Source organism: Notolepis coatsorum (genome assembly GCF_963971535.1).
Source record: "Notolepis coatsorum genome assembly, chromosome: 6".
Taxonomy (NCBI): domain Eukaryota; kingdom Metazoa; phylum Chordata; class Actinopteri; order Aulopiformes; family Paralepididae; genus Notolepis; species Notolepis coatsorum.
Genome location: NC_140170.1, coordinates 45,743,215 through 45,756,225, shown reverse-complemented (window position 1 = coordinate 45,756,225; position 13,011 = coordinate 45,743,215). Strand labels below are relative to the sequence as shown.

At 46.3% G+C, this 13,011-nt stretch overlaps 1 protein-coding gene across 3 annotated transcripts in view; it reads right to left on the bottom strand.

The window, feature by feature from the left end:
- Positions 1-737: 737 nt before the first annotated feature.
- LOC311231068 (homeodomain-interacting protein kinase 3-like) overlaps positions 738-13,011 on the bottom strand; it is an 81,659-nt gene continuing 69,385 nt past the window's right edge. For 2 of the 3 annotated variants that reach the window (XM_084317536.1, XM_084317537.1), the window contains exons 13-18: positions 11,785-11,940; positions 10,637-11,011; positions 10,248-10,409; positions 7,483-7,766; positions 3,872-4,065; positions 738-1,551 (exon numbers count right to left, since the gene is read on the bottom strand). In XM_084317536.1, coding sequence (XP_084173662.1) covers positions 880-1,551; positions 3,872-4,065; positions 7,483-7,766; positions 10,248-10,409; positions 10,637-11,011; positions 11,785-11,940 — 1,843 coding nt within the window. In that variant the 3' untranslated portion in view covers positions 738-879. The remainder of the gene's footprint in view (positions 1,552-3,871; positions 4,066-7,482; positions 7,767-10,247; positions 10,410-10,636; positions 11,012-11,784; positions 11,941-13,011) is intronic. The other variant, XM_084317538.1, reaches the window with a different exon arrangement.

The window sequence follows — 13,011 nt, the reverse complement described above, 5'->3', positions numbered from 1 at the left end:
CATAAACCTTACGTCTCTTATCTGCTAGATTTAACAAGCGTCTGAGGTTCAAGTGCAGCGAAGCCCGTTTACATTTACAATCTATATAAAGTCCTGAAGTAACATCGTAGACTCCCATTGTTAAGGCACTAGGATATGGTCGGCAGCAGCTGCCGGGAGGAACAGAGAACATGGAGTCCTGGTTAACACACAGAAGACCGGGCTGACCTAACGAACACAGACTGGAGCGGCGAGCACGCGCTGCAAGGCAACACAGATAAGAAGGAAGTGAAGGCTAAACGGCTCGACACAAAAGAAATCCCAACCTCCCATTGGTTATTCTAAACTCCGCACGATACAGGAGAGAGAGGGGAAAAAAATAATAAAGAAAGACATAATGTGGGAAAACAAACCACATTATGAATTCTTTTAATTCTTTCATCGCGGACATTTGTGAATTCATTCTTCTGTCATCAGACATCACGACGCCGTCTTATAAAGCGTTGTAGGTTTGAATCTTTTTCTCCCGTTTGGTGGACACGACGGGACACGGAGTATTCACCCACCTCCTCGCTCTCGACAATCACACGCCATCGGAACCAAATGCGACCGATGGCTGGCAAAGCCTTTGTATTTCATTCACTATACTCTCTCTCACCACCACCACCAGAAATCATCATCATCATCATCATCATCATTCTTTCCCACGTCATCCTCCTAATATACACGGATATCATCCTCTTCCTCATCGTCTTCATCATCACAAATGTCCACGTTGTGCTCTGCTACTAGTTCTACCTGCCCAGGTCCCTGCCGCGGCACAGCCCGACCAATTCCCCCTCATCATCACCATCATCATCATCTGCTGCTGCTGCTGCTGCCGCTCCCCTGTCCTGCCTCTCAGATATACGAGTACTGGTGGTGGTGGTGGTGGTGGTGGTGGCTGAGCTTGGTGGGGCTGAGGGGGAAGCCGGTGTAGGCCGCCGGAGAGGCCAAGAAAGAGTGGGGGGGAGGGGGTTGAGGAGGGGCGGCGAAGGGCGGCTTGAACTGGTGGGGATGATGGGTGAAGCCAGGCTGGTGATGGTGGGGGTGTGGGTGGATGGTAGGGGAAGGCAGGAGCCTGTGGGGGTGGGGAGCAGGGTGTCCAGGGTGGTGGGGGTTGATGCCCAGGGTGACCTGGTGAACTATAGCGCCTCCATAGCCGGGCTGGAGGAGAGGGGGAGGAGGGCGAGAGGGAAGGATAGGGTGGGGGTGGTGGGCGGCGGCGAGCGGGCCAGTCGGAGGGTAGGACAGCAGGGTGTGCGTAGGGGGGCCCTGGGCGTGCGTGTGGATGGCCTGGGTGTGCGTGTGGATGGCCTGGGTGTGCGTGTGGATGGCCTGGGTGTGGATGGCCTGGGTGTGCGTGTGGATGGCCTGGGCGTGGCTGTGCGGGGTGTTGTGCGTGGGGCTGCTGTGCGGCAGGTGGGTGAAGGTGTGCGTGTGCACGGTGGGCGGGATGTAGGCGTGCGGCCGCAGCGGGCCGTAGTTGCCGTTCCACTCCTTGGTACCAAGGTTGGAAATGTACGGCTGCACCTGAGGGAGGAGTCAACAACGCTTTGTTATTAAAAGATCTATCTAAAAGAAATATATAAAAATATAGAAATATGAACAATGAGACAGGCCCTTTAAAGCAACACAAATTAATATTTAATTAATCATTAATATTGTCTTGCCAGATTAACTTGGCCAGTTTTTCTATTAGGTCAACTTCTTTTTTTAATCCACTTTTTCTCCTTATTTTCTATTTTTCTCCCATCCCAATTTTGCTGTTTCCAATTCTCCCCTCCCCTGTCTTGAACGTTGCTTGCATATTCCCCCCACTGGTCGGTTGTAGGGAAGATAGAAGCCTTGCATCACGTGTCCCCTCCGGTACACGAGGAGGCAGCCTGTCACTTCTTTTCACCTGCCAGCGCGGACTCTCATTGGCGAGGTGTAACGTGTGGGAGGCTCACACTACCCCGCCATTTCCTGTCTCTGCTGTGCAGGTGTCCCCCAACCGACCTGTAGGAGTCGCTGTCCACAACGTCCAGATTACCACCCATCGACTTCCACCCGCTAACTCTGCCAATTGAGCCAGTATGACGGCCGGCCCAAGCCGGAGGCAACGCCGACAGCCGGATTCGAACCCGGTGTCTCTTGCGTTGGTGATGAGCGCAATGTCCGCTGCGCCACCCAGCCGCACCTTATTAGGTCAACTTTTGAAGTGAAAACAACCCTGCATTTTCGGTGATAATGGGAAGAGCTTACTTGTTACATAAAAAAACAACTCTTCACAAATTCACCAGCAATAACAAGCAATATGCTCAAAATAAAATGATAATAATAATCACAGACTGGCACTTTATGAAGATCTTTTGAGGTAACTAACGAGTGGAAGCGCCCAATTTACTTTACAACAATACTAGCCGGTTTTCCCTGCCGTCATAAGACTCAGCGCCTCAGAGTTTTCTAAGTCGTTTGAGGGGAAATATGGAAGATAACTGTCTTTTAATGTGCAGCTAAAAAAGAAAATGGACCTAATAAAAAGGTTTTGTCCGTCAGTCTGTGGCGCAGCCTCCTGGACAGCTTGCGACGGTGTATCCGTTTTGTTACCAGGCATGGGCCACTCCTAATCATGTTAACGCTTGCGTGTAAAATACCCCCAGTCTTTCCACCTGTATCACTGTACATATTATACTACTATTATACTATACTACTAACTAACATATGTGTCCCCCTGCTCCCCCCCCTCCCCCCTCTATGGCGAGCTGCTAGGGCTGGACCTCTGGACTTGAACTGCACTGTTTCCATGTCCCCTACCACTGCACTTTACTGTCTTATTGTTGTCTCACTGTTCTGTCCTGTTTTGCACTTACTTATTTATTTATCATTATTATTATTATGTTGTTCCTATTTGTGAAAATATCAATCATGCACTGTAATGTCAAATCACGTACCATTTTGTACCTGTACAAATCTGAAATCTGATTCTGAATACATCGGATTAGCACTACACTCAGTAGTACTAATTTGTAATTAATTCATAATAACAGCAAGTTTGCAGAAAGTGGGCATGTTGTTCCCAACAGTTTTCATAAAGGAATTCAATTAGACAAATTGTTTACCTATTGTTTTTTATTTTATTTTATTTTTACAGCAGGGGTAGTTTGGAGGTCATTCTGGTGTTGGGCTCACATCTGTCCCAGTTTCAATGCAGTTATATTTTCCTCTGCTGAAACTATTCTTAATCAGATACTTCATTATGGAAAAACTATTTCTAAATGTCGACCACCCCAGATGTTCAGGTTTCAGCGGGAGATTTAGCTAAATGTTTAGATTAGTCTGGATAAATTATTCTATAATAGGTTTATTAGGTAAATACATATTCTCTCCTCTCAACAATCTTGCCGTTGTGGCTCACCGCTGCCAAATGAACACAGGGCAGACTTTCTTAACCCTATGAAAATAGGTCACCGGATGACACGAGTTCCAGTCAGTATTAGTAGGTTAATTTATGTAACCTTTATTTACCCAGGCAAGCAATTAGGAACAAATCCGTATATACAAAAGCAGCCTGATCAAAAAGCAAAGGCATTTTGAGGGAAGGGGGGGGCTGTAACAAAAACAAGGTTATGTACATGCAAGTAAATAAAAATACAAAATTACAGTAGCAATAGTATACAAGGACAACAATAAATAAGGGAGAGAGGGGGAAAGAGAAAGGGAGAGTGAGAACCAGAGGGAGAGAGAAGAAAGGGGGAGGAAGGTGAGGGGCCTAGGGGGAGGAGAGAAGAGTCCGAGGGCTATGCGTGCCACCATCAGGGCGCTTTGTTCGGGTGCCCGGATGTTATGATTCACACTGAACTGGACTGACCTGGCCAAAGCCCAGGGGCTGCTGCTGCTGCTGCTGCTGCTGCTGCTGCTGCTGCTGCTGCTGCTGCTGGAAAGCAGTCACCTTCTGCTGCCTGGGCATGAGGGGGACGGAGGGGAGGAGGGGGACCGAAGAGGGAGCGTTCTGCCGCCCGGCAAGGCCGCAGCGCCCTTTGGACCGGGACCAGGAGTCTGAGGCTACGGGGGGAAAAGGATAAGGGACACGTGAGTGAGTCGGGTGAACGGACGCACTGTGTAGATAATATGCTCTGCTGTTTAGCCCGCACAACCTGCAAGGCTGAACATAGTGGAAGACAAGAGGGCAACTGGCCTGAAAAACAAATCATGCAAAAGGGGGAAAGAAACAGTCAGATATGAGAAACGAGAGAAAGAGGAAACACACTCTGGCAGGGGATACCCAGCGGTAAACAACCTCCCTTCCATCTCTTCTCAGAACCAATGCACTGATCTGGGATTCTGTTAACACTCGGATCATTTCACCGACCTGAAGACCACTTTTTTTGTTGCACTACTACTAATAATAGGACCAGCTCATCTCTTTTCTCTCCAGACTCTAGAGAGCAGCTCCACTTGGCAGAGACAGGTTGACCAGGCAGGCTAACTAGCAGCAGATGGTCCGATGGGTACGGGCCCAGTGTACCAGGCCCCAGCGCAGCCACAAACATATGGTGCCCGTAGCATTAACTAGGGGTATTTATAGGAACAGACGATGCCTTCACTGGGTCAGGTTTCCCGACACTGATCTTGAGCACAGTAGTAGTATGAATGGGAGGAGTCCCCCTCTGTCAGAGCAGCTGTTTCATCTCTTGTGGGGTCAGGAATGTAGCAGGATGAGCCAGATTGTCTGAAAACCTTCCCTATTATGATTATTATATTATATAAAAAATACTGGTACTTCAAACCCTAATGTTAGTAAAAGATAGCTATTTACTCATCGCGGTACTTCAAACCCTAACGTTAGTAAAGATAGCCATTTACTCATTGCGGTACTTCAAACCCTAATGTTAGTAAAGATAGCCATTTACTCATTGCGGTACTTCAAACCCTAACGTTAGTAAAGATAGCTATTTACTCATCGCGGTACTTCAAACCCTAACGTTAGTAAAGATAGCTATTTACTCATTGCGGTACTTCAAACCCTAACGTTAGTAAAGATAGCTATTTACTCATCGCGGTACTTCAAACCCTAACGATAGTAAAGATAGCTATTTATTTACTCATCGCGGTACTTCAAACCCTAACGTTTTTGGTGTTAAGACGGCTCATCAATGCGTACAAATCGGCCTGATGCAAATGTCCATTGGGAAACGTTGTTACAGCTTATAATGAAATGTGCCATTCAGGGGAAGGTCTGGTCTCGTCATCCTCCTGGTATACAATGTCAAGAGGGATCAGGCAGGTAAACACGCTGCCCAAGACGGCTTGCTTTTTCAAAGTATGGGGGGACAGTTGTGTGTCATCAAATCGTGTAAAGGAAATGTTTTGGGCGTGTTTTTTTTTGTTTTTGTTTTTGGGGGTGCGGCTGAGACCTGTAGTAAGTAAAGGGTTAACCGGCTGTCGTGTGGTAGTGAAAGGGTTAACGTCACCCGGCACGGAGAAAAGCGGGTGAGCTAGCACTGCCTTGGAATAACAACTCAGTGCTGTGTGGCCGTAATATAACAGTTTATCACATTATAATTCCAATCGCTGTGGGGCGATTAGGCCTGTTCCTCTCATAACAACAGAGTAGTCCTTTTCATTAAGAAGAGAAAAACACAGCCGCGAGATGAGCTGAACCGGGTGACAAAATCCATAAGGTTAGAGACGAGCGAGAGAGAGAGAGAGAGAAATACAGAGATCAAACCACACCTGTTGGCACTCAACAAAAGGCAGTACAAAACCAAAGAAGCTGATCCTTTAAGATTCTGATCTACAGTCAGTTTGAAATTCTTCCACGTTGACGCAAGAAAAGAAAGACGCAAGTAAGATCTTCGATCATTTGGAATGAGGACCGCGTGGAATAAGGATGAGGCTACATGGTCCTGATGCCCGGTGGATTATATATGTGCTTATTCCGCATAACTGTGTCTGCGTGGTCCTCATTCCATGTGGTAGGAGAATCTTAGTGAGTCTTTAAAAACAAGTCTGGGGGAGAATATAACGGTTTTAACTGAGAGGAGATCAGTACCGTCAGGCAACTTCAGCTCTGTGTCAGGAACCAGCAGAGAGAATAAAGGCTTTGTTCAAATACGGAGAGAAATGCATCCACTTTTCTGCTGTTTTCAAGGAGTCAATATGACTGGGTTCAAATTGTCAAAATTTATAAATAAATAAAAAATACATTTTCATTCCCCTGTGATTCTTTCCTAGAAGGACATTTTATTTAACCTTTATTTATCCTTATTTACAATGACGGCCTGGTGAGAGGACAAAAGGTCCTCTCGAAGGCCAACAGGGCAAATAAAAAAGATACCGTCTCTGGTCAAGGAAATGCTCAAACTTGATATCGGCGCGGGCCACATTATAACAAACTGGGAACTATACAATGCTATACAATTTTGGCTGAAGTGATTTATATCTACTGATTTGATTGAACATTTTGATTATTTTTTATAACCATTCAAATTTAACAATCTCTATACTACTTTTTTCCCCCTTTCCATAAAATAAAGCTAGCCAAAATATTCAATATAAATAATCATATCCCTGCTCCATCTGTGAATAATCACGATTTAAATGAGATGTCACCTACATTTAAATGAATGAATACATAAAGAAATGTACTCAAAAGGGCAGCCATGCTCCCCTCCCCTCCGTGAGACAACCCATCCTCCAGAGTGACAGCTGCCCCGGCTGATCTCAGAGCTGCCAAAGTCACATCATCAAGCAGAAACTCCTAGTTGATGATGTAAGTGGCAGAGTCTGGGAAGCTCCACACACTATTTATAGACGGGAGGAACCTTTTCAAGGCGGGACCTTGAACGGAGTAAATGCAGCGTCACCTTCGGGGTCCGAGCTCATTAGAACACGATCCCGGCTGCAGCGGAGGCCGAGCAGAAACAGGACCCCACTCAGTCAGCACCGAGGGGGACAGATGTCAATACACTGGGTCTGTGTTTAAATTGCCTAATTTTATATATTATAATATTATATTATAATCATAATAATATTTATCAAAAAGTAATAGTCTCAAAGTGAAGAGGAATTAAAAAAAACTAAAAACAAGCTTAGCCTTGTAAGGATGCATTTCTGAGGTAATAGAACATGACCAGTTCAGTGCTGGTATCCTGTGGTCACCTGTTATAGCCTCTGTGGCTCACTAGGGGGCGATAAGCCCCTACAGCTCCCATATGACCTGTAAAGCAGACACCACCAAAGCACAGACCACATACACTTTAGGCGCACAAAAATAAATAAAAAACGGAAATGAAATGAAATAAATAAATCAAAATGTATTATTTTATCAAATTATTCAAAAGTCAAGTTGTGAGATTCAAAAACTTTGATAAGACAACAGCCTGTCATCCTAGAGTTTATGAACACCGTGCAAACTGTGATAAAGAAATCACAACATACGAGTTATTTCCAGCGTTATTAATAAAAGTAGCCACTGACCGGTCCTTTGGGTGCGTCCCTCCGACCCCTGACTGTTGATGTTATTATTCTGGACTCTCATTGGTGGGACTACCATGGTCCTGACACCGCGGGGTCTCCTGCCCTGGACCACAGGGGCGGTCAGCTTGGCTACCATGGTGGTCAGGGGCGCACGGTTATTGTGGTTGTTGTTGTTGCCTAGGTAACGATAGGGGATGCTGCCCGGGGGGGAGGTGGAGGCGTCCGAAGGAGGGGAGCCCTCCACAGTGTCACAGCCGCTCTCGTGGCCGTCGTCCTCCGACATGCTGGACACAGACACACGGGGCAAACAAACATCGGTTAAGAGGTATTCATTCATTCAGATACTCATCAGACTAAATGACCCACCAGCACAACTGTGAGTTACAAATTAACGTCTAAAGGAGAAGCACACGCACCATATTTATAAAAGACAAAACACATCCGATGCCTCGATGTGTCTTTTGTGTACAGTCTTTTTGTATATTATTATTTTGTATCGTTTGGTCATTACTCTATTATATATTATATCAAATTAGTTTTAACTTTTTACTCTATGAAGCACAAACTCAAGAGGGTCATACAGAACCAAGCATTTCACTATAATATACACGTTCCTTATATATGACAAATAAAACAAAATTCTTTAAACAAACCACTAGATGAACCATAAACCCAACCTTAACTTAACCAACAAAGTCCTTGCAGACTTGGCAGATTTTGAAACTTGGTGGATTCAGATAAGGAACTATTTAGTCCCCAAATCAGTCAGACTAACAACGCAGAACAAATCAGTCAGACTAACAACGCAGAACAAATCAGTCAGACTAACAACGCAGAACAAATCAGTCAGACTAACAACGCAGAACAAATCAGTCAGACTAACAACGCAGAACAAATCAGTCAAAGACTAATAAAGTAGAACAAATGTATGCCTTTTATGTACTAATGATGCAGAACAAATCAAAGACTAACGATGCAGAACAAATCTATGCCTTCTATGTCCCAATGACGCAAAACTAATCACTCAAAAACGAACAACACAAAACGAATCACTCAGACTAAGGACAGAACAAATCAGTCAAAGACTAATGACGCAAAACGAGTCCGTCAAAGACTAATGACAGAACGAATCAAAGACTAATGAAGCAAAACGAGTCTGTCAAAGACTAATGACAGAACGAATCAAAGACTAATGAGGCAAAACGAGTCCGTCAAAGACTAATGACAGAACGAATCAAAGACTAATGAGGCAAAACGAGTCTGTCAAAGACTAATGACTAGGGATGGGTACCTTTCACATTTGAACAGATACCGGTACCTGTGAATCGATACCGGTACCCAACGGTACCTTTTTTCGGTACTTTAGTCTCAAGAAATTTAATTTACCTACCTCAGTCGTAAAAAAATAAATCCAAACTTCAAATAACTACAATTTCGACAGTTTTCGGCTTGTCATTGCTCCGACTGCTTTGTTGTTGAATCAAGTCAAATCCTAGGTAAGCATATATTGTGCGTGTGAACGTTGACATGAAAAGAAAAGGTTAAAAAAAAAAAAAAAAAAAAAAAAATCTCTTCTCGGTTTCTCACTTGATTCGATACTCGGTAGTACCGACGTGTTTCGGTTCGGTACCTCAAAAGTACCGAATTCGGTACCCATCCCTACTAATGACGAATCAAAGACTAATGAGGCAAAGGGCTGGGTGGCATAGCGGACATTGCGCTCGTCACCAATGCAAGAGACTCCGGTATCGAATCCCAGTCTCAGCATTGCCTTCAACTTGGGCCGGCCGTCGTACTGGCTCATTTGGCAGTCAGCGGGTGGAAAGCCGGTGGGTGGGGATTGGACGTTGTGGACAGCGACTCCTACAGGTCGGTTGGGTGACGCCTGTACAGCAGAGACAGGAAGTATCCGGGGCAGCGTGAGCCTCCCATGCGTTACTCCTCGCCACTGAGAGGCCGCGCTGTCTGGTGAAAAGATGCGACAGGCTGCCTCCTCGTGTACCGGAGGGGACACGTGATGCAAGGCTTCTATCCTCACTACAACCGACCAGTGGGGGGCATAGTCTAGCAACGTTCAAGACAGGGGAGGGGAGAATTGGCCATACGAAATTGGGATGGGAGAAAAATAGAAAAATTTGAAAAAAAGTAGATAAAAAAAAAAGTCTAATGACACAGACCAAATCAAAGACTAATGCAGAACAAGGTCCAAATTTTTGCCTTTGGTGCAAATAGTTAAACTACACAAGATGATATTGGTCACCAGTCAATTTGGTATTCGCCAAAATGTTTCTATCTGGAGGGTATGTTTGCAGGTCAACGTGTGCTGTGGCCAGAGGGTAGGTTTGAAGGCCAACGTGTGCTGTGGCCAGAGGTTAGGTTTGAAGGCCAACGTGTGCTGTGGCCAGAGGGTAGGTTTGAAGGCCAACGTGTGCTGTGGCCAGAGGGTAGGTTTGAAGGCCAACGTGTGCTGTGGCCAGAGGGTAGGTTTGAAGGTCAACGTGTGCTGTGGCCAGAGGGTAGGTTTGAAGGCCAACGTGTGCTGTGGCCAGAGGGTAGGTTTGAAGGCCAACGTGTGCTGTGGCCAGAGGGTAGGTTTGAAGCCCAACGTGTGCTGTGGCCAGAGGGTAGGTTTGAAGGCCAACGTGTGCTGTGGCCAGAGGGTAGGTTTGAAGGCCAACGTGTGCTGTGGCCAGAGGGTAGGTTTGAAGGCCAACGTGTGCTGTGGCGCGGGTGTTGCATCTCTCAGGGTGGCATTCTGGTATTACCTGTTGGGTCTCTTGCACGGGGAGAGGGAGGGGCTGGACTGCAGGGAGTTGGAGGCAGAGGATCCAGTACTCAGACTGCTGTCGGGGCTGCTGAGAGAACACACTCTCTCCATGGACACACTGGTGTTCCTGCAGGCCTCACACACACACTCCCCTTTACACCTAGAGAGGTGGGAGAACATACACAGGTTGGTCCAAAAACACACACACACACACAGACACAAGGGCTGATATTTCTCATGGACCACCGCTCTGGTTTTTTCCCCCACGACCCCATGCAGTAAAGCCTGTTGGGAGCCCAACACAACTACCGTACCTCCCATTCAAAAGAAGGGGAGTCTTGCATTGTCTGACTAGATGTGCAGGAGACCTACGTGAGCGTTACTTACGGTCTCAGAGGGCACCTCGGACTGCCTCCCACCTCCCCCTCCTCCTCCTCTCCATCCGTCTGGTCACTACCGATGCTAATCACACTGGGGGTGGGGCTCGGCGTGTCTCCCATGACCACTGCCACCTCTCGCTGCTGCTGATTGGACACATCCGACCGTGTGCCGGAGTCCAGCGGCGTCTCCTTGAAGCAGCTCACTTCTTCGTCTTCGTCCACTTCTTCCTCGTCTGTGATCGGGACTTCCCGTTTCCTGATTTCTTCTACGGGCCGCGCTCTCTGAGGTTGTACCCTTCCCTGCGCCGCTTGTCCTACAATGTCGGCCATCTTGGGTGTCCGGCACATGGTTATCTGGATGTTACTGGAGTGGGAGGAGTTCCTTGGAAGGGAGGGAGAACAAGAAGTACACATTTGGTCAATTGGACACGACGAGATAGAAAAACTATTAATATACGACGTATCATTTTAAATCAAATATGCCCAGAATTGTTTGATTTTTGGTACAATATATTTCACTTGTGTCACTATTGATCAAGGCTCTCACTTTAGTTTGATTAAAGAGATAATACCTAACAGACAAGACACACTGGATCAGTGACCTAAAGTGTGGCTACACTGCCGCTACTGCTTTGGGTCTCATTAGACTTTAGCATTAGAAGTCAGCAGTTTAAAGGAAAACTCCAACATTATGGGAAATTCGCTTATTTGCCATCTACCCTGGAGTTAGACAAGAAGATACATACCTTTTTCTTCTCTGTGCATGCAGTAGGAGTAGGAAGACGTTGGGAACTAGGCTAATGGAGGAACCTACTTCCAGTGACTGACGCTAAGCTAGGCTAACGGTGCACGTCTTCCTACTCCTACTGCATGCACAGAGAAGAAAAAAGGTATGTATCTTGTTGTCTAACTCCAGGATAGATGGCAAATAAGCTAATTTCCCAAAATGTTGGAGTTTTCCTTTAAGTAAAGACCGCTGACACACACATTCTGCTTATTACCCGTCAGACTGTGATGAGAACGATTGTGGTCACTCTGCCTTCACAAACGTGTGTTTTGTGTAAGCAAACTTCAAACGCCATTTTACTCTACGAGATGCAAGCGAGCGGCTTCCCTGCTATATATCTGACCCAGGAGGGCGGGACCAGTCCTCACCGGTTGTGACTGTGCCTGTTCCTCTTATTGGCTGGCTGGGGCCACACCACATGCGCTATGCCAATGTTGATGGGTTGCGGGGCTGACAGGCCTGGGATCTGATTGGTCAGGAGGGGCTGCTGCAGCACAGCGCTATAGTGGCCACTGTGCACTTTCCTACAAGAAAAAGATGAAAATGAAGGGAAAGGTGGGAGAAAAAACGGTTTAGAACTCTCGGTAAAATGTCTGTGTGCTGATGGAAGCATATAGAGCTCTAGGTATAATTAATGTGTGCTGATTAGGGGTGTTGTAAAGGTACACGTATCCGTACCGAACCGTTTCAGTGTGTACCGTACCGTACCGAACCGCTGTGTAGTGCGAATACAACGGTATGTTAACCACTAACGACTGCCCACCGGGGGCTGTTTTTTTTTCATCGTTTTTACCGTGTACCGTTACACCCCTACTGTGTGCTGATGGAAGCATATATAGCTCTAGGTAGAATGGGTGCTCGTGGAAAATATAGAACTTTCATTTGTTGTTGTTGTTGTTGTTGCATATTTATATGACTAGAGGGACCAATGTAATTACCAATAATTTACTTCAGAAGAGGTATGAAATAATGAATGTAAAAAATAAAAGCAACATTTGTAGCCTGATTGTGTAAAACAAGCTGAAAAGTATCTTTAGCTGAAGAGGATTTCATTCAGTGATTCATTTGTATTCAAAAGAAATCCCTGATGTGCCGTGATATCAACGTGAGAATGTAATAGACCTATCTCAAACCCTGCCCCTTTTCTTGATCCTCCAATCACAACTGTCGCTTACCTCGGACCAGGCCATGTGAGCGGATCGGAGCGTGAGCGGCGCGGGGCGCGGAGCGGGCGGTTTTGACGTGAGCGAGGAGTGGGTTTTAAAATGGGTCGGCGCGACGTCCGGAGCAAGAGTTCTCCTCCGCTCCAATCCACTCCAGGTCGCTCACAGTGGTTTAACACTGTTGATGTAATATACATGCAGTACAATGCCAAAGCAACAGATGGCGATGTACAAACATGAAGGCCATTTTCAACCAATGAGAAGGGTGAACCTGTGATATCCGGTTCAGGCTTTGTCACTGTAGAGACGCCCACACTCACTCCTGTTAGAAAACGTATCGACGCCATTGTTGTTGACGTTAGCTTACATGCTAACGTTAATGGCAGCGACCATAGCATTGTGGCTCGGCTAGCCTATCATCGCTTAATAGAG